At 45.3% G+C, this 22,099-nt stretch overlaps 1 protein-coding gene and 1 gene segment (V, D, J or C); both read left to right on the forward strand.

The window, feature by feature from the left end:
* The window catches only part of LOC146643002 (semaphorin-6D-like), a 95,179-nt gene extending 88,512 nt beyond the window's left edge, over positions 1-6,667 (forward strand). For 3 of the 6 annotated variants that reach the window (XM_085395485.1, XM_085395487.1, XM_085395488.1), the window contains one exon: positions 39-6,667. In XM_085395485.1, the coding sequence (XP_085251611.1) occupies positions 39-1,241 (1,203 nt within the window). In that variant the 3' untranslated portion in view covers positions 1,242-6,667. The remainder of the gene's footprint in view (positions 1-38) is intronic. The other 3 variants (XM_085395482.1, XM_085395483.1, XM_085395484.1) reach the window with 1 other exon arrangement.
* Positions 6,668-11,727: 5,060 nt separating this feature from the next.
* LOC146643005 (Ig kappa chain V-III region MOPC 321-like) lies at positions 11,728-21,478 on the forward strand. The segment is given in 5 exon segments: positions 11,728-11,779; positions 11,938-12,239; positions 15,668-15,670; positions 19,345-19,396; positions 20,185-21,478. Coding segments are annotated over 5 exon segments (723 nt in total).
* The last annotated feature ends 621 nt before the right edge of the window (positions 21,479-22,099 follow it).

Consider the following 22,099-nt stretch of genomic DNA (forward strand, 5'->3'; position numbering starts at 1 on the left):
GACGCAACGGCCGCATCTAACCTCTGACCTCTGTTTAGTCTCTGTCACAGGGGGATGGCGAGCTCTCCGGCCTGCCCACGCCCGACTCCACCCCGGAGCTTCCCATCAAGAACATGAAGGCGCTGCGACACCATCAGTACGAGAAGAACCAGAACTGCAACAACGCCAGAGACAAGCCCAGCTGCTCCGCCTCCAGTCTGGGATTCATGGCCGTCGTCGGGAACTCCATAAACCAGCAGGTGTTTCCCTTCCCTCATCACCATGGCAACAGTTTAAGCAATGGGACGCCCCAGGGGGTCGGCGCCTCTTCGACCTCTCTGCACCTCCCAGAGGAGAGAAAGATCTCCAATGATGAGCGGGCGGCGGCGGTGGGAGGGGGAGGAGTCCCGCATCACCACCACTCCCAGCAGTCCCTCCCCCAGACGGTGGTGGACGTGTCGGCGCTGGACGAGCTGCTCAAACACATCCACGAGGTCAGCGCGTCGGGAACCGGCGGCATCAAGGTCCTGACCTCTACCTCCTCTTCCTCGCTGTTCCCCGGGTCGTCCGGCTCCACCGCAGGGCACCATCACAGCCACCATCACCACCACGCACAGACGCGCACGCACCACTACAACCACGGCCATCACCATAGCAACCATCACCAGCAACAGAATGAGGCCGCGTCCTACCACAGCACCTCCGCGCTGCCGAGCGACGGCCTCCCCAAACGCATCGACCCTCCTCCTCAGAACACCACCTCCTCCTCATCTTCATCCTCCTCATCCTCAAACAACCCCACCTCCTCCACCTCCATCCCCTCATCCTCCTCCTCCTCGTCCTCCACTCCGCTCCAGCAGCAAGTGATTCCAGAACGACCTGGAGGAGGCGGCGGCGTCTCCGTGACGCGCCACCACTCTCAGCGTCACTCCCTCATCAGGATGGGCAGCGGGAGTGGCGCCGTGCCCCGCCACCACAGCTTCAACCAGCGAGGGCCGCAGCATGCTCACTTCCTCGCCAGGATGAACACTAACAACAGCAGCAACAACAGCGGTGGCCCCACCCCCGCCAACAGTAAGCAGCCGTCGGTGGCCAGCGCCTGCCTCACACGGCAACACAGCTACAGCGAGGGGCCGCACGCCCAGCGGGCAGCCGTCGTCCGGAGAACGGTGTCGCTCAAACCCCAGATCCCTCCTAAACCGCTCTTCCTGCCAAACACAGCCACGTCACCGGGCGCAGAGGCGGGAAAGTACAACTACTGAGGCTGCCGGGCACCGCGCCGACATGGCCGCTGCTGTCCTTAGACGCCTGCCGGGCTGGTGAGAGAGGATGAGAGGAGAGCGCCGATGGGCTGGAGACACAAAAGAGACCCAGAGCTTTTTGTCCCCATCGCTCCTCGTTACCACCCCTCAGCCGTGCTTGCTGCCCCGCCGCTGAGAGGACGCCGTCCGTCGCCACTCGAGCATCTCTGGCTCATTGAAAGGGGCGGGGCTCGAAACCAGCACGAACTACTAAACATTCCAAAGGCGGCTCGAGGTGGCCACAGAATTCCAGATTAATGCAGTTTTCTTCGGAGCACTTTGATGCGACATCCTGTCGTCGGGCCCGGATTTCATTCGCCAGGATCGTCAGCAAACCTGAACCCCGCAGCAGGGGCGGCTCCCGTCCCCGTGGGGGGCGCAGACTTGTGTTTTCAGCAGCACTCTGAGGACAGACCACCTCGGTCTTTTATACCATATTGGTATCTGCAGGTCGCCCAGCAGGTGTGATAACCGTCTCCACATCACTACAACGACCCTCTTGCATTAACGCCTGCTGAGCGTCACACCCAGACCCCCGCGGGTCGTTTCAGGCCCTGCACTCGTCTGAAGGGGGCGTGTTCTCTCTTCACCAGCTGAGCGCACACTGTGGAAACTTTAACAAAGTTTGCTCTTAAATTGGTGTTTCACCCAAATTACTGCCACACTCATGCTCCCACTGACCTCCCAGGGTGTCCGGCGCCCACGAGGGCGGAGCAGAGGCAGACTCGTCACCTCAGCTATGCTCTGTAACCCCGCCCGAGGCTGGTGATGCGTTCAGGTACCTGTTAAACCTTTGAAATGTGAAAATGTGTGCAGGCATGAAACAGCCCAGAGTCTGGGAGAGGGGGCGTGGCCTGTTGTCTGCCGTGGCGGAGACATTTCAGTCGGACTTCAGTCTCACTCTGCACCTTCATTAAAAACTACATTTCCCAGCAGGCAGTGGGAACGTGAGGATTCTGTTGGTGGTAATTTGGGTGAAGGTCTGCTTTGCTTCGGTCTGTGGGAGGGTTTCCTCCCAGCTGAAGAACAGTGGATCAGCTGCTTTGTCTTTACCTCGGTGTTTGTTAGCGGCTCTGCCGGGTTCTGTTTCCGCCGCCGGGCTCAGGCAACACAGGTGAGACCGCAGAGCGGACCCTGCAGACCAGCGGGTGACGTGACGCCGGCTCTCCGTGTTGCCTCAGCGTGGATGCACCTGGATGCACTTTCAGGTCTGTTAGCATCATTGTCCACAGACGGATTCAGTTTCTGACTTGGGTGCTGAACACCTGCTTCATGTCACAAACCCTAAAGCTGCAGCTCTTTTAACTACACTGAGGCACAAACACTCAGAGCGCCACCAGTGAGCCGCACGGGCAGCGCCGCTAAACGAAGCAATAAATGTAAAAGAGATGATTCAGGACCTCTGCGCCTGCTCATTCAGACCATAAAACACGAAGAGTTTCAGATACAAACACCAGTAATCTCGTCACATGTCCAAAAACAGCTGGCATCAACTTTCAAATCCAGTCATTCGAGCTTTGGCGTGGCGCTGCTACTACTTTATCTCATTTATGCCCAAATAGTTTGAGGGTTTCTGGCCCGCCTGGCTGTTTAGGGACAGCGCCGGGGTACATCAGGCAGTCGTACTAACCAGCACAAGTTTGAGACGTAGGCTTGAATGCAGAACACGCGGCTGTGACGTGTAGTCGTCTGAGCGAACTGACTGTCGCATCATGCAGACGTGACTTCTCCCCGCGGTCCACAGCGGAGGACGAGCTCTGCACCAACACGATGCAACACGCAGCCGAGAGCGAGCCGTGGTGCGTGATGCGTTTGTTGAGGTTAAATAAAAGAGGCCAAAGCGCGATGGTTGCTGCTCACTGTACAGGGATTCATGCCACAGCGTTTGAGGCGCTTACATCATCCTCTTTCATCTCGCCTGATTCAAACAGTTTGAAATACTGTAGTCACTGCAGATTACAGCTGCTGTGGTCACTGAAGGAGGCTGCCGCAGGACTCGGAGGCTAAATTTACTGCCAATCCCACCCTCTGCTCTCAGCAGGGGATTCTGCAGAAAAAGAAACGGCGTTTAAAAACGAGCCGAACGGGAAGGTTCGGGCGTTTGTGGCATCACTGCAGACGCACCTCTGTGAACACCGACCCGTTAGACACCGAGCGTTTCTCCAGGCACTGCTTTGGAGAGGATATCTGAGAGGTGTCATCCAGCCGTGACAGCTAACGTACACGTCAGGAAAAAGATGACGAACAAGGTTCAGTCAAACACTCAGACTGTCCTTAAACGCACCAACATGGAGAGTTTTCAGGTCTGGATTGTTAGAAATAATACAAAATAGAATAGAACTGTCCTTCCTCATGGCTCTGTGCCGACAGAGCAAACCTGTCGATACGCATTATTATTATTATTAATAAACAATAAGCCAAATTGAATTCATTGAGATGCCAAATTGTGTCTGTTTCTCTCTCTGTCAGCTGAATATCTTAAACAGAGCGACGGCTGTTTGAACCACAGACACGCCTGAACGCGTCGCCTCGGAAACTAAAACAACTTTTTTGCCTTTCGCATTCGTCCAATCGGTGGAAAAGGTAAAACACTGATTAATGGAAAACAGGGAGGGCTGCGTATAAACACCAAAGTGTCACATCGAGCTTTTTGTATTTGAATTTTCCTTCAGATGAAAATGCTGCTTTAATGTTTTGCTCAGAGTTCTGGTTCTGGTTCAGTTGGTAACAAATCCGTGGTCCTGCTAACGTGCCGTAGATAATTGGCTGAACGCTCCTTTAGACCTGCGGCGAGCCGCTCCAACCTTCACACAGCACAAACACCACCTCAGAGTCTGTGAGCAGTGCTGAACTCTTCAATCTTCAAAGGTCCTTTATGAATGTTTCCACTGGGTGCTGCTAGGGGGCGCCGCAGAGCATAAAGACTTTGGCGTATTTTATAAAGGTTTTGTATGAGATGCACTTGTAACCTTGAAAATGATTTTGTTTATTCGTTTCGTGGTTCTCGTCCTCTGAAGTGCTGAGAGGAGCAGAGACGCTGTGGACTCACAGCGCCACCCGGTGGGCTACGCTGAAATGACAATGTAATAATGTCACACACTATTATGTTTACCTTACTGCTATTAATTAACAATGTGGATGACGGTGTAAATAAAGGCTACTGTGGAATAGTACTGGCAGCAGAGTGATTCTTCTTTGTGTGGACTCTTATTCTGAAAGGATGGGTGATTAGATTAGATTAGATGAAACTTTATTAATCCCTCGGGTGGGATGCCCGGCATTGTTCATAATGTCCATCAGTTTCTTTAAGGTCCTCTTCTCTGCCACTGTCACCAGAGTGTCCAGCTTCATGCCGACCACAGAGCCAGCCTTCCTGATCAGTTTCTCCAGCCTGGATGAGTCCCTCTTTGCTGTGCTGCTCCCCCAGCACACCACAGCATAGAAAAGTACTCCAGCAACCACCGACTGGTAAAACATCCTCAGGAGCTTCCTGCAGATGTTAAAAGACCTCAGCCTCCTGAGGAAGTACAGTCGGCTTTGGCCTTTTTTATACCGGTGCTGCGTGTTGCATGACCAGTCCAGTTTGTTGTCCACCCACAGGAAACTGTGCTGAAACACAGATATTATAAGTCAGAACACTTCCTGGTGGTTGATGTGCTGAATTGAGGGACACAGCAAACAGCCCAGTGAGGTTTGTGGGGACCTTAAATGCATCGTCTTCATTAGGGTTCAAAGTTCAAGAGTGGACCAAGGATTATTGGTTCCTTCATCACTGAGGAGGATGTCCTGCTGTAAATATATAGGTACTTAACTCTTTGGTTCACTGTCCACACACAGACTGTTGCATTGGTGTGTTTTGTTTACAGAGCAGTAACCACAGGCGTTATTACAGGCCCTGTTCCTGAGTGCACAACCTGGCCAAGGCTTTTTCTTGCAGCGCTCCCTGGAACAGAGCACAGCAGGACCTGAACTGTTTAATGTTTTATTCTCAGTCAGTTGGGTTGATGAACTGTGATGACTACAGTAAGCTTTGCATGGATATTTAAAGCAGGTCAGTGTTCTGGTTCTGAGGTCTTTTATCCTCTCAGTGTTTCAGTCTCCAGTCTGAGATATCTTTGGTCCTGCCGAGGATAAAGATGTCCTTGACAAAGTTCCTAAAACTGGGGAAAAGGAAGTGTTCTCCAGCAGCAGATGGTTTAAGTGAGCGGTGTGTTTGATATTCTGCGGTGTCGTCTGGTTCATTTCAATTCTGCCAAATTAATTAAAAGCATATGAATGAGTTTCTCACAGCTCTGGAGACAAACATCATCTGACTGTATGAAGGACTTCCTGCTTTCAGTTTTGGGTGTTTTACGTGTCCCGAATGCAGCTTCAGTGATCCTCGATGCGATGACCCTGAGACGGCGTGAGGACTCAAACCGGCTGTCAGGTGGTTTGTTGTAGCTGTTTGCAGAGGTGCTTGGAGGAGTAATGGCACTGTGACGATGTCCTGGATCACTGCTGATCACCTACTGCTGCGGTCAGTCGAACAGCACCATCAGCTGTGAAATTCAAACGGTGCACGGCGCGCTGTTCGATGACCACAATAAAATAACCGTTAAATAAAACGAAGGACATAAACGCTGACAAGCTGAAAGTCTGAACCCCGTCTGAGGATCCGAACAGGAAAACCATCCTGCACACCTCTGATGACTTCGCTTTATCCTTCCAGTAAGAGCCCGCCTCCAGGTCCAGGCGTCGTGGAGGTGCTGTGCTGCCATCTGCTGGTGTAAAGGTAGCAGGTCTTCTTACCTTGGGTTTCGTGAGGTAATATTAAAGAGAGGAAGGCTTTGATAAATGTAAAGACAGTGAAAGAAAAGCAGATTTTAAAGGCAGTGGACTCAGCAGCTCTCAGCACAGTCAGCTCAAGTCATTCAGCACTTTTCTTTTTTCACTGTCGAATCGTGGGATTACCTGGATGATGATGAGGATGATGAACTGCAGTTTCCTGCCTTCATTTTTGCTGGTTTGAATCAAAGGAGCAAACCTGAGCTACAGTAAAACGTCAGACCACCTCTTTAAAGTCTCTTTGTGCTGGTTTAAGACAAAGGTCCGGCGTGTCCTCATCAGGACGGGATCTGTGCTGGGGTGTGGCGCTGGAGCCTCAGGTTTATATTTTTAAATGTTGGCTCTCACGTCATTTTACAGAGTAACGTGAAAGTAACATAACGAGTAGTATGACTGATGTCTGTACCTAATAAGTAACGTGCTGCATTCGTTTTAATAAAGTGTTCTGTGTAATATTGTAATTGATGTATCGTACTGAATGTAATCAACCAACACTGATCACAACAAAGAGACCTCGATAAGGAATCGAACTGAATCCCATCCGTGCTCACAGCGATGTTTCCGATCCAGAATCTGATCGGGTGTTCCTGCAGAGCATCAAACGTGCGTGTTCCCATGGGTCAGGTCACGAACACGTTCAGATGTCAGCGCTGCCATGATGACGGCTGTGAGAGCTCCTAGGATTTCCTCTTCCTTCAGCTGCTGACTTCAGGCCTCTCTGTGCATGCGAGCCACTTTAACCTGCTTTTATTTTGAAATTATCAATTAAGTATTCATCCCTCCCTGCCCCTTTTTACCTGGCCTCTCCTCCCCCGGAGAGTCACGTGGTTACAGGTGTATACATATATACACCTGTAACTCAAACTTTCATCACATTCATTTCCTCTGCTCTGATTTCACGTCTCAGGCTGTGGGACAGGAAGCGTTCATGTTTCCATGGATCCAGCTGTCTCCTTAGAAACAAACAGCAGCGCTGAGCGCACTCAGAGCCTGCAGCAGAGAGCCTGGTTCATCAGATAACCTCCGTGGCATGGCTGTTATCTCTGACTGGGCTTGTAGGATTCACTGATCCAGCTAACGCAGAGCAAGCCTGGATATGTTGAACCTCCTCTGTAGCCACGCCTCCTGAGATAAAGTGGCGTTGTTACGATGTGGAAATCATGTAGATTTATTGTCTCACTCGAAATGATTTCTCACCAAATCCTTCTTTTTCTCATTTTAACCTTATTTGAAATGAAATTCATTGAGAAATCTGCTGTAATTAAAGGAAACTTGAGTTCATATCACGATGTAACCCTGAATTTCCTGATCTTTCTTTCCTCGTAGGCAGCGAACCCAAAGCAGACCTTCATGCTTTGTAACTCTGATGAGACCATAACCCATGTCTTACTCAGGATGACCACGTGGCCATGTATGCATGATGTTTCCATCCAGGCCCCGCCTCAGCAGGTCACCTCTGGGACTCCAGCACTCCGACAGCAGGCGCACACCAACCTGCTGACCAAATCCTTGCCTCCTTGTTGAAGAATGATTGTGGGAATTTAAACTGTGCTAAATTACTTGTTGACCTATAATCTGTCAGAAAAAGATCAACCATATCGCTCGTGAAGATTTTCTTTTCAGCCAGAAAGAGCATTCGTATCACGAAGTAGATGCTATGGTTTCCAGGAGAGATCAGGCCAAGAGGGCAGTTGTCACAAATACAAGATCACAGCTCTTTACACTGGGCTCAATGATGCACAGTCAAAAACAGCTTCTTTCTAGTATATGTAACCCCTTCATACATCTTCTTATCAAGATAAAAACTTGTCGTCCACCGCCGTCAGTCCGGTTCATGAACAGCTGCAGATGTTCGATCTCTGCCGGTGGGCAGCTCTCAGAGCTCAGGTGGAGCTTTTACACCCAGAAACACAAATGTCGTTCTGACTCTCCTGCTTTGTCTCAGCAGACACCAAACACTGACTGCCTGGTTTTCCTGAAAAGCAAGTCTACGTACATCTGTTTGACCAACGCTGTTTATAGGGCTTCGAAGCGTGATGTCACGGGAGGGGGCGTGACCGCCGAGGTGCCATTTTAGCAGGCCAAACAAAGGAGCAAAGCATCAGCAATGGTTCGTCCTTGCTGTGTTGGTCGTTAGATCGCACGATCGGGAAGGGAATAAGCTGGAAAATGGGCTCTGTTTTTATTCTTTCCCCACCTGGAAGCAACGTGAGGGAGCTCGTGTATCAGATGTTACCAAACGAAGGCGTTTGGTAGCTGATATCCAGCTGATATCCAGTTCTCTACCATCCACAGATATCTGTTGGTGCTCCAGACGTTTTCATTCAGTTAAGTTCTAAATAAGTTCATATCACTCTTTATAGCATATTAGTTGCTAATTGTTTTTCATTATTGCAGCAAACCAGCCTATGAAATGGATGAAACAAATCCTGACTGGGTTCCAACGCTACACATGGGGCACTACGAAATCCCTGCTTCAAACCACATGCTACACACCACCATGCCAATCAGATTAGTTCTTCCATGTGAAGGTGAAGAGGCGACCCTTCTGGATAAGATGGTGAAGGTTTGCTGCATTTTGGTGAACATGTGCCCCAGTGTGGTAGTAAAACCAGGGAAAATGCTCTTGTTAAATACTCTTAAAAGTCTTGTGCTGTATATGTAGTGATACATTTTCAAAAGAGACAGACAGTAAATTACAGAATGCTAGTAGTGGGTGATATTATATAAATGCTGTCATGATTTTATGTAAACATTTTGTCATTTGTAAACAATACATGACATTGATTCTACATTGTAACTGATGTTCTACAAAGTGGTTTTAATTACAATAGGCAAACATTTATTTCTTTATTCAACTTTTGAACTGTGGTTCATATTAGTACATATTCAGTAAATGCAAATTATTTACATGCCCCCCTAAATTAAAACATTATGTTTTAATCGAGAGCCTTTTTTTGGGCAGCTGAAGAGGAGAAGTCTATCTTATGGCCAACCTCTGGCTGTATCTTGGTCATATTACCCAGCAAAACCCAGTATGCAGGTTCATCTGTAACAGTCCTTGTGCCACAGATCCTCACTGTTGCTTCTACATTAAACAGAAGAGCAGCAACATGGCTGCAGGTCTCTGTGACTCCGGCCTTACAGGTGCAGCGGGCGGCTTCAACCTTCCCTGTGATGCTCACAGTGACCCATGGCTGCAATGCTGGTTCATTCAGTCTTTGAGAGTGCAGGACCTGAAACACACACAGACAAAGTTCATTTAAAGACAAGAACTATGAGCCAAGGCCGACACAAATGTGTTTATCTACTTTCAAATCCATCCATCCATTCGCTTCTGCTTATCCTTTTCAGGGTCGCGGGGGGCGCTGGAGCCTATCCCAGCTGTCATAGGGCGAGAGGCGGGGTACACCCTGGACAGGTCGCCAGTCTGTCGCAGGGCCAACACACAGGGACAGACAACCATTCACACTCACATTCACTCCTAGTGACAATTTGGATTATCCAATTAACCTATCCCCACAAGCTGCATGTCTTTGGACGGTGGGAGGAAGCCGGAGTACCCGGAGGGAACCCACGCAAACACGGGGAGAACATGCAAACTCCACACAGAAAGACCCCGGCCTGATGGTGGAACTGAGCTCAGGACCTTCTTGCTGTGCGGCAACAGTGCTAACCACCGTGCTGCCGTACTTTCAAATCCATTTATCATAAATGTAACAAAGTGTTTACATGTGATTTTTTTATCTTTTTATGTGTCCATCTATACAACGCTGCATGTTGTATTCTAAATCTGCCTGTTTGTTTTTTTTAATCTGCCAGCAAAAAATGAACCTAAAGTATGTAATGCAAGGATGTCATCGCTTTCAAGAGGGAGAAAGCATAAAGTTCGACTTTTATGAATCACTTAATATGATAAGGAGATTCTGCAGGTCATTAATCGATGTATAAAACCAAAATATAATATATTTTTACTTACACAGGACACAAACACGGAAGCAAGATGTATAATTAGGATTATTTATAATAAATATGAATTAATTAGTGCAATTTCTTTAACCATAGAGAATGACTAAATCCTTCAGGACAATGTCACATAAATGCACTGAACTCACTATGTTTTCCCTCTAACAGCCTCCACATGTTCTGACTGTAGTTTCCCCTCATGAATGAATTTATGCTGCACTAATCTGAATGTTCGGGGGGAATCAAACGCATTTTACTCGCAGTACTCGAGCTGACTTACCTTTGTTTGAATGACGGCGAATTCACAACATGGAGGCTTAAAAAAAGACAAATCTTGTACCGATCCTTGGTGGATGTGCGCCTCCAGACATTTATAATTGCCAAATTTGTTCAACGTGTATGCGCTGACTCCACAGACAACGTACGAGAAGATATCAGTCTAAGTCAATAGCACTTGGTCTTCAGGGTTTCTACTCCACGGCCGTTATTTCACACGGGTCCACATTTCCAGTGCACGCTATTTTTTGCAAGTACCGTCTCTTTGCATCCGGACGCAACCTGTCTCTATAACATCCTTTTTCTTTTGAGCTGCTTGTAAGTGTGGTTGGTCACAATCTTCCTTCTAACACAGTGTGTTTGTTTGGATTCGTAGCCTGCTAAAAAGGTGCTGCGCTCCCACAATCCACTGCGGTGTGACATCAACTCCAAAGCCCTATTTTGACCAGTCAATCCTAAACACCAGCTATTCTGAAACAGCAGTTCACCTGGGCAAACTGCCACCGCTGCTCTACCTCTACAAAGTGTAGATGAGTTAAAGTAAGGTTCAGGTCCAGATGAATGAAGATGGTGGGTTAAAAAAACAAATGGTGATATTTAAAATGGGGAATTCGATTAAGGAGAAAGAATTAACTCATGTTCAGCGTGTTTCAGTCTGGATGTGTGCTCTGAGTCTCCTGTGAACTCTAACAGTGGGAAGTGAAAACAGGCTGTGGGCCTGTGGGGCTTCATGTTCATGAAGTTGAAAGTTTCCACCTGATTAAACACAGCAGTGACAAGACAAAGACGCAGCTGTGAGCAGTTTCCATCCACTCATTGTGGCCATGAAGTCAACTAAACAGGAAAAAGAAATGTTGCTGGCGGCTCTGTAGAGATACATCTTTAATGCTTCCAACTAATGAGAGCTCATAATTAAAGCAAATGAAAGGTGATGTTTGAACTGTTGTTGCTGGTCTCACCACTGAGTGTCAGTAAAGCACAGCGGCCTGACCTCAGCTTGGTACAGTAGGATTTTATTTTACTTTATGAACTTATTCCGTTTCTGTCAGGATAACTCCTGGTTACTTAAATAACATTTCTAAAACAGATTTCCCTCAGATGGGTTGACTTGAAGTATTAAAACAAACTTTACATCCATTCGATTAAATACATTTGATTTGTAGACGATCCTGAGAAGACTGTGGACTTTATATAAACGAGCGTGCAGCGAGTAGAACCACAAGTGAGAAGGAAAGGTGGTGATGTGCTGAGGACGGCTCCAGCTGACTGACTCTGTGTGTTTGCATACGTGTCCTGCCTCTGCTCACAGCCCTTAAGAGGCCAGTGTTGATCAGTGTCTGTCCAGGCCTTTCAGAGACACTGACACGCCGGCAGCACAATGATGATGTCACTGACTCTACTGCTGGCCACCCTGGGGCTCCTTGTTCAGGGTGAGACTCTCTGTGAGCGCGTGGCTTCAGCGTGAACACTGAAACCAGCAGCAGTGACCTTCTTCCATCTGTTCTCCATCTTCTGTTTGGATGCTGATCATCTTTCTCCACGCTGGATTTGTCTCAGTAACCCTTCTCCTTTTTTCCCTCTTTTCCAGGTTCATCAGGACAAATCATCGTGACTCAGTCTCCTGGAGCTCAGTCTGTGGTTGCAGGGCAGTCTGTCTCCATCACATGTAGAACCAGTACAAGTGTTTACAGTAATTACTATAAGAAAAACCTGCTTTCCTGGTACCTCCAGAAACATGGAGGAGCTCCTAAACTCCTGATTTATCAAGCTACATCTCGTCAGTCTGGAGTTTCAGATCGTTTCAGTGGAAGTGGATCTGGTACTGTCTACACTCTGAGCATCAGAGGAGTCCAGGCTGAAGATTCAGGAGTTTATTACTGTCAGAGCGTCGTATGGTGGAACAATCAAGACGTGTTCACACAGCGTAACAGCGTAGTACAAAAACCTCCCTTAGTCAGGCTGACACAGTTCAATGGACACACACCAATGTAAGATGCACACATCAGCAGCATTAATGTGCACAGCTTAGTTTCCCACTGACATACTGATTTTTACATAATTATGACCCCAAATTCCTGAACATCAGGACGATTCCCAAGATAAACACAGCAGACGTTTTCCATGAGTAAGATTAGTAAAGTCTGTGCTGCTTCAAACATGTGGAAATGACACCACACACAGGCGTGTCTCAAAGCACTGTTATCGTGTTTTCTGATGGTCTATATGAATGCACCAACAACATCAGCAGTGAAAGTAATCTAATATGAATGTGTCTCCGCAGACTCTCTGGATGACCGAGAGTCTGCGCAGACACATGTTGGTCTAAGCAGCTGGAAAGAAAGCGACACACTTCTTTAAGTTTCATCCGTGAAGCTTCATCAGTTCTAAACCAAATGGTGTGAGTCCCACCGTGTAACAGGAAAATACCTCCAGTGTGTTTCACTGGTCAGCCTTACACAACATGGGAGGAGCATAGCTATGACGTACATTCAAGCCTGTTATGTTGCAGCCTTTCTGACTTGCATGTAGAGCTGGGCGATATGAGATTTTTTCATATCACGATATGTTTTTTTCATTTCAGGCGATAACGATATCTATCACGATATCAGCCAAATAACTATATTTGTAAGATTTAAATGTGCCGTTGCTCACAAGTAAAATGTGAACTAATCAGCAGCTTGTTTTTATTTAAATATTTATTTCCCATAATAAGTTCAACAGGGTAGATGTACTTAAGGAACATGAGACTTTTTCAGATAAATAAAGGCAAATATTGCAAACTACACAAAAGGCAGCCGCTAAAGCGTTTAAGTTTCAAAATAGAACAAACGAAACAGACTAAACTGTCAATTCCACTTAGAAACAAAATATTAATTCTAAAAATAAATCTTAGTTTGTTTTACAGAAGAACAGACAAAACTGACTAACTTTTGTCAATATCAAATAAACTGAGAACTAAAAGGAAATTCTCAATCTCTCCTTGTTGTATAGCTGAGCTTTTCAAACAGTTTAACAGTTACTTTAGTCTGACAAAAGCCGAATGACGAATCAGTGCTTCCAGTCAGAGACTGAGCTGCACCGCTTTATTGTATTTCCAGACTTGCTTTCGGCACATTTACAGTGCAGCTACTCTGTTTTTGTCAGACTTGAAATAGCAGAAATACCTTCACACTACGGAGCTTCTCTGGCTCTTCCGTTCGACAATCTCTCCGGCGTTGGAACCATCATCTGTTTTCTCCTCGGTAACCTTCGGTCACGCTCTCGGTTGATCTTTCTCTAATCGGCACACTCATTTCCTCCATTACCGGGCGGCACGGCGGCTGGCTGCTTCCCAAATACACATGTGCGGCTTGGCACTTGTGCTGTACGTAACAAGTCACGTGACGTGACACTGCGGCTGTGATTGGTTCGGCTCTGCACTATTTAATTTGGATTGGCTGTTCTTTTTTTTGTAAGACGACAAGAGCGGCGAGGTCTATCGCAATAGTTTAATTTTTCTATTGAGAAAAAGTTATTTCGCAATACATATCGTTATCGTTCTATCGCCCAGCTCTACTTGCATGATATTGTAAAGTGTGAAAACTGAGAGACAGATTGAATAGAGACCTACTCAATGGTCACTTTGAGATGAACACAGTTAGCGCTTTGGTAAAATCTAACTTGAGCCTGTGTAATTGTGTTCTTTTGTGGCTCTTTGTGTTCTGGATGTTGTGTTACCAGCACACAGTGGGATCTCTGTGTGATGACCAGGGCAGAGCAAGAGTACACAAACAAAGAAGAAGTGGGTGGCAATAGCTCAGCAGGTAGAACAACCTGCTACCAACTGAAGGTTCGTGGTCACACACTGGAGTATGAATGTGTGTGAAAGCACTTCAGCATCGTCTGAATGTGTAAGTGAGGCGTGTTGTACAAAGCGCTTTAAGTTCCCCTGGAGTAGAAGAACCAGTGCATTCACCATTTAAGCACCGATCCTGGTAGAAAGTCAAAGTAAACTTTATTGTCATCTCTGCTATAGAGAGACGAGACGACGAGGCTCCAGTTCCATTCAGTGCAAAAGAACAACAATAAATATAGAAAGAGTAAGATTAACCGTACACTTTGAGACTGAGGTAAGGGGAGTAAATGTACACTATGAGGTAAAAGAGTTAATAACAGTCTAAACTTTACAATTGAGATTTAAAGTGACTTTGAAGTGGTTTGAAATGACCAACGTAGCAGCTTTACAGTTTACAGTGTGAAATAAAGTGATCAACATGAGCAGGATTCCTGAGAGTAGGACTGACCATAGAGCAGCATCTGTATTTACAAAGGCAGCGGTGTGCGGAGTCCAATAGAGTTCGTTAATGTCCCTCATCTCTGTACGCCGACTCGTCATTGCTGCTGATGAGTAGGGATGGGTATCGTTTAGGTTTTATCCAATACCGGTGCCAAGCCGGTACTTTTGAAACTGTGCTGGTGCTTAACCCTTTACAGCCGATCGGAGCGGGCACGCTCTGTTTTGCGTAACTATTTTTAAATCCCGGTAGCTCTGCAACCACGTAAGCTAGCGCAATCATTTTTTTTGCATATGAAACTGGAGGAGTTGTACTTACATCTTATGCCATCAGCTTGTCCTCGGTCACAGTTTCCTTCCACTTATAGCTTTGCAAAAACTGCATAAAAATCACTTGCAGCAACAAAAACATGATATTCCAGAAACACGCTTCGCCGATCCGATCAGCTGTTCATAACACTTCCTACGTCCATCAGGGCGAACTATCACATGACCGCATGACCTGCCCGAAACCGGAAGTGACGTCATTTTGCGGAAATGTAGTGTTTTTTTTACCATCGTGGCCTCAAGAGCTTATACTTGTGTTTTTAAAAGTTATGTTTGACTTCATGACTTTCTGTGTGGTTTCTGGGATGCTGAGGACTCATATTGCACTGCTGGAAATAGTTTATTTTGATGCATATGCTGTTATTTTGCAAATTTGCACTATAATATTTATTTTCGTTTTTCCTGCAGTATATAAAAATTGGTGTATTTCAAAAATAAAACTATGAAGACACTTAAAATAAATTTCCTGTGGTGGGAAACTAGTTTGTGCAACTTTTTTGTATTTACAGTTTTGAGGGATAAGCCTCTTAAATTTCTCTAACTAGAAATATATGTTAAAAAAACAAAAACAATTTTAAAATTTATTTGTAGTTTATTGCACTTTTTTGCAATTTATGTAATTACTATGCACCTAATGCAGACATATTATTAAAGTTTGGGCTATAATGGTTGTATTGATGTATAGCAACTTGAAATGCTCCCAAAAATGGCTCCACAGCATGTAAAAATATAATATAAGCTCTGGCAGACTTGGTTCTATGGTAGGTCTTAAAGGGTTAAACGGTGCTCGAACTGGTGCTTAGAGAATGGTGCACACAAACTTTGTCCAAAAACCTCTCATGTTCAGCTGTTTTTTTTGTAAAAAGATAACAAGCTTTGCGCTGGGCAGAGGGGGGAGAGGCGGTAGTTACACTCACAGTAATTCAAATTCAAATTTTATTTGTCACGTACACAGTCATACACAGTACGATATGTAGTGAAATGCTTGGACAACTGCTCGTGACCTAAAGAAAACAAAAAAAGGAAAAGGCTATGAATAAGATAGGAAATAAATATGAAAAATTAAAAAGGGTAAATTTAACTAGGAAGGAATAAAATATAAATTAAGGTTAAAAATGAAATAACTGTACAACACAAATTAGAATGAAGGGTAAATTTAACTGGGAAGAATAAGATAAAATATATAAATTAAAGTTGAAAATAAAATAACTGTACAACAAAATACACAATACACAATATAGAACTATATAAGAATGTATGAAGAAATCTAAATATAAATAAATATATACACAATAACAGCAGCTGTACAAGTATTAACCGGAAATGAAGAATATAGTGACCAGTGTTGTGCAAAACCAAAGTCCAGAAAGTCCAGTGTGTGTGTAAGAACCATATGTGTGGGTCAGTACTGTGTGGTGGTGTGATTGAGAGACCGTATCGCCTGCGGGAAGAAGCTCCTCCTCAGTCTCTCTGTGTTGGTCTTCAGGGAGCGGAATCGTTTTCCTGACCTCAGCAGAGAGAACAGTCTGTTGTTGGGATGGCTGAGGTCCTTCACCATCTTCCTGGCCTTGGTCCAGCACCGCCTGCTGTAGATTGAGTGCAGGTCAGGGAGCAGTAGCACAGGAACAGAGCGGGAGGGAGAGAGAAAGAGAGCCAGGGACAACAAGGTCACATCAGAAAGGTATCCGGTCGTTCAGTCTGACGTCACTAGCCGTGTCTGGGTCTAAACTCCGCTGCAGGTCCATATATCAAACGATCACTGTGGCATTACTGAGAGTTGAAAAACTGTCTAAAGTCTTTCATCTTTAATAAAATGATCAGCGTTCTGCTCTACCAGGTGTAACAATTGAGTTTAACATCCAGGCATCCATGAAAACGGAATTTATGACATTTAACGGAGTTAGAAGTTAGCAGGGAGTTAGCTCGCTAGCTTCTATCTAAATACAATATAGCATGTCCTGACTGCGGGGTTTTGGAAACAAATTAAAACGTACAGCTCTGTTATCACTTCCAACATAAATGAAGACAGAAAACTAAACAGCAGTGACGTTTGTAGGGTTACTGAAGTTGGGCTAGCTGGTATATAATGATGTGCTACGTGACCGCTAGCGACACAGCTATGTTAGCATAATATAAACAAGGGCTTCTCACTGGCTCTTGTGGTGATGTTTTTGGAGACCATTACATCCTCTGTGCACTTACTGATGTAGCAGGTCACAGATTCAGTGAACTTGTCCAGGTATAAGAAGCCATTTTGGGTGGCTGCCTCTTTAAACATGTTCCAGTCTGTGCACTTGAAGCAGTCCTGAAGCGCTGAGACAGCCCCACTCGGCCAGACTCTGATGGTTTTCCTGGCTGGTCTTGTGCGTTTCAGCAGTGATGTGTACATGAGCAGCAGCAGCAGCATCTACAGTGGCATGGTCAGGTGAGCCGATGTGTGGGTGCACAGCTGCCTTGTAGGACCCGCACATGTTGGTGTAAACTTTATCCAGGCAGTTGTTCCCTCTGGTTGGGAAGTTCATATCTTGTTGCAATTTGGTGAGGACTGTCTTGAGGTTTGCATGTTTGAAGTCGCCGGTTGCGCCTTTTGGAGCTCGTTGATATCACGAGACAGTTCTGCTAGTGCCAATTGGCATTAGCATTTGGTGGGAATACACTGCTATAATAAGTGTCGAGGAAAACTCTCTTGGTAGATAGAATGGGCGACACTTTACTATTAGAAACTCCACCTGTGGTGAGCAGTGGCAACTCACTTCATCCAAATTCGTGCCCCACAGTCAATGTAGATGCACAGACCACTGTCCCGGCTCTTACCAGACAAGGAGGCTTCTCTATCGGCTCGATAGCATGCTAGGCCGGTTAGCTGGATAGCCAAGTCAGCAATATCCGCATTCAGCCATTTTTCTGTGAGGATGAAAACAACAGTTCTTAACTCAAGCCGGGTCGAGTGCTGGAGCCACGGATAATCCATTTTACTGTCCAGGGAGCGAACGTTGGAGAGCAGGATGGATGGAAGTGCTGGTCGGAACGGGTTAGCCTTTAGCCTAGCGCTAGCACTGGAATGCTTTCCTCGCTTTTGTTTACGTGTGTAGCACTTGCGTTTCAGCCGGCTGCCCCCCGCTTTATTGTCTGCTGTGGTTGGTGTGCATTGTTCTTTGGTCGCGACACACCATAGAAAAAAAAACACTGAATTTTGCTCGAGCGCTATCAGCCGGTGTATGCTCAAGGCGCCGCCAGTGTGGGCATCAGTAACTGTGGAGGTCCTTTACATAAGGTCAAGACCAGTGTTGGGTGTAACGCATTATTAAGTAACGCATTACTGTAATCAAATTACTTTTCCACTGAAAAAGTAGAGTAACTGATTACTGTTCATTTTTAGGTATTTTAATTACAGTTACTTACAATGTACTTGCGTTACATTTTAAAATAATTAAACTCGCTGAATATCATTATTTAATTTCAATAATTTATCTTTTAAAGGTAAAAGTAAATTCTACCGCTTTAACATCGTTGTAGTGCAGCTGCGCGTCATTTCGCGGCAGTTTGCTGCACAGTCGTATTCTACAGCGGAAGCTGTCGGACTCGGCTGAAGCGAGTGGCTGTTTCATGACATGGACATATTCCCGTCTCTTCACTTTTCTGAAACAAGCAGACAAGAACATTACAGTAATATGTTAAAACTATCGGCTGCTGTTAATAGCAGGACTAATCTACTGAAGCACCTGACACAGAGCATAGACGAACACTTCTTAGTGATCCTTGTTCATCATCCATGGATAACACCGCGGGAACTCCTGCTAAGCAGCAAAACCTGATTTTACTTCAGCAGCACAGAAAGTGTCTGAAGATGAGCTTAAAAATGATTGAAGGCTACACTGTGGAAGAGATGCTACCGCTGCGTACTCAGTCTCCATCTTTAAATTTTTTTTTTTATTATTTAAAGAGTTTAATTTCTATTGTTTGTCCACTCAAGGTTTATAGGGATTTTAAAAAGTATTTAGTTAAATTACTTATTGAGTAATTAAGTTACTTTTCAGACACAGTAATTAGATAAGTATTTTAAATACAATATTGATTAAGTAATTAGTAATTAATTACTTTTAAAAAGTAACTTATCCAACACTGGTCAAGACAAACAGCCTCTAAAGTACCGTTTGACTGGTTTGGCTTCAAAAAAAGAAGCAAACAACAATAAATGTGCAGCGATGAACTTTAAATACCTTTTTTTACATAAAACTGAAAAGAGAAAGGAAAGACTAAATTAAACTAATTCTTCTTGTTGTGATTTCTGTCACTCTGAGTGGATTTCCCTGTAGCAGCTGTGTTTCACAGACTGTTTGTGTTTAGAGTCAGAGAGCCGTGTCTCTACAGGTTTTTGTACGACGCCTCTGTCAGTTTGTATCACTGTGGCACACGTTCAGTGGAGGAACCAGGCTGGATGTTGACTGTAAGTTTCTTTGACTTCTACATGAAATTAATCGAGATTATTTTGCTGAAAAGGTTAAAAAATTGGGGTTTATTTTCTGATTTTTAAATAATTTTGCAGATGATATTTAGTTTGATGAAGAAACTCGTTTTTCTCTGTTTGGTCATTTTCACAGTGTGTATATAACCATAAATTATAATGTTATTAGAAAATACTGTTAGTTATTGGAGACGCTGCTTTAGTTCATGATTCTGTCCACAAAGATTAGATTAAAAAATGTGACTCAAAGAAAACATATTATAGTATTAAATGATATTTTTCATAATAATGACCAAAGAAAGAGCGTGTAAAGATTTTTCCTGGGAATCTTTGCACGTGTTGTCCTCAGTCTTCCTTTTTAATGACATGTAACATCCTCATTCTAACATCATAATGTGACTGATTGAAGCACATGCTACACTAGTATGTTTATTGGAGATGTAAAACGTCTTAGAGGCTTTAAAGGATATCTAAATGTTGAGGTGAGCCTGTGGTCATGCTTTAGCAGTGATACCTGTAAATCTCCATTTGACTTTGTTCATGAAACTAAACTGAGATTTCCCTGCTTACAATATAAAGCGCCTTGAGGCAACTGTTGTTGTAAAAGTAGATTGAACTGAAAAATGATTAGTGAGCTCAGAGAGGGAAGTGAAACACTGAAGACCAGAACCAGCAGCCTCCCCAGCTGCAGCCAACAGGGTGGAGGTTCTCTTCTTGTTGCATGAAATTTCTTCATATTGTCTCTCTGTGTCCTCCTCCAGTGGGACAAGTTGCACCCACCCTGACGGTGCTGCCCCCATCCAGAGAGGAGCTGCAGCAGGGGAAGGCCACGCTCATGTGCCTGGCCAACAAGGGCTTCCCCTCAGACTGGAGTCTGTCCTGGAAGGTGGACGGCAGCAGCAGCTGGGAGGAGGGCAGGAGCCCAGGGGTGCTGCAGGAGGACGGCCTCTACAGCTGGAGCAGCACCCTGAGGCTCCCTGCAGACCAGTGGGAGAAGGTGAGCTCTGTGACCTGTGAGGCCACCCAGGGCTCCCACACTCCTCTCTCACAGACACTGAGGAGAGACCAGTGTTCCCAGTCCTGAGCTGACTCGCTGGTTTTCCTCTGCAAGTGTCTCTCTTTCTGTCACTCGTCTTTGTTTTGTTCATCATTTCACTGTTTGACACAATAAAGATTCATTCAAAGAAACTCTCGTTCCACTTCTGCTCTTTTTAACTTGCACAGATTGAGATCCTTTCACAATAAACACAGTTGTTCTTCACTCAGGGGTTTCAAACTCATGGTCCGGGGGCCACTTGCTGCCCATATATTGACGCGAAGAAATAAAATGCAGTTTGTCCCTTGAAGGGACTTTTTCTGTTCGGGAGGAAGTTTTCAGTGTCTTAGCTATGTTATGGCCCTGTCCATAATCTGTTTTGGTGGCTGTTGTTGTCTGTGCCTTTAAGTTTTGCAGGTCCCGGAGTGGATGAGCTGACGGCTGCTGATTGGTCCCCTGGCCATGTGATCCTCTTCAAATCCCTCACCAGCAGTTGTCCTGGGGCAGCCACTGACAGCAGCAGCAGACCTGACCCTGGCCTCCAAAACCTGAGACTTGTGTGCCTGTGATTTTTGGGCCTTTCTGAGTTTTGTATATAGTGTGTATATTAGCTTTCATTGTAAATAGCACATTGTAAATAGCACTGCAACAGAAGGGGTGAGCTGCCGTATTGTTTTTCCTTGCACTGTTTTCTCCTGTTTATTTCAGTTAGGGAGTTAGGTGTAGCGCTTGTCTTTTGTTTGATGTTTGATTTCACATAGGGTTTTAGATAGCACCCCCTCCTGACTTAACTTGTTTTGTTTGTTATTTTGGCCTTTGTTCACCCTGGAGCTTCATTTTTGCAGTGTAGATAATAAAACACGATTCACTAAGGAATTGGTTTCCCTCTGTGTATGGTTTTGGGGACCAGGGCGGGGCAGTCTTTTCAAACTTATGTTGCGTTCCTGTACCCCTAGACTGGGGCGTAACAGCTAATATAGCCAAAATATCCTATTAGAGCGATTAGAACATGCTGTAGGTATTACAGGTACTGCACTGCAGTGGTTTGTATCATATCTATCTAATAGACTCCAGTTTGTGCATGTAAATGGAGAGTCCTCTTCACACACTGAGGTTAATTATGGAGTTCCACAGGGTTCAGTGCTAGGACCAATTCTGTTTACATTATACATGCTTCCCTTAGGCAGCATCATTAGAAGACATAGCATACATTTACACTGCTATGCAGATGACACCCAGCTCTATCTGTCCACCAATGATTTAACATGGGCGCTTCTATTTTAACTGGTGCATCCTTTCTGGTCTTTACAGTAGTAGTTCAGTGGGTGCAGAAATACTGATCATTTACACACAATTTATGAAGTTCAGCCTCACAAATCTGATCATTTTCTCTTTCACAAACCTGTCTATGCACACAAATGTCTAAACATGTCCTCACTCACAAAACCTTAGATGTGCACCAATCGCCCGACACGCACAGATCACGTCACATGCCCACGTGGGGGTTTCCGCCACAGCCACACAGATCCACAAATGTAAGCTGCTTTCAAGTTCCAGTGTGAAACTGGGACATCTGGTCTTTCACTGTGTACCTGCGTTTTGTTTTGCGTTTTTAGCTTGTTTGTTTGTTTGTTTTTGGTTTATTGCAA

This window comes from Rhamphochromis longiceps, linkage group LG22, assembly GCF_057381845.1.
Source record: "Rhamphochromis longiceps isolate RC_006_pf linkage group LG22, R_longiceps_female_GT1.1, whole genome shotgun sequence".
In the NCBI taxonomy this organism is placed as follows: domain Eukaryota; kingdom Metazoa; phylum Chordata; class Actinopteri; order Cichliformes; family Cichlidae; genus Rhamphochromis; species Rhamphochromis longiceps.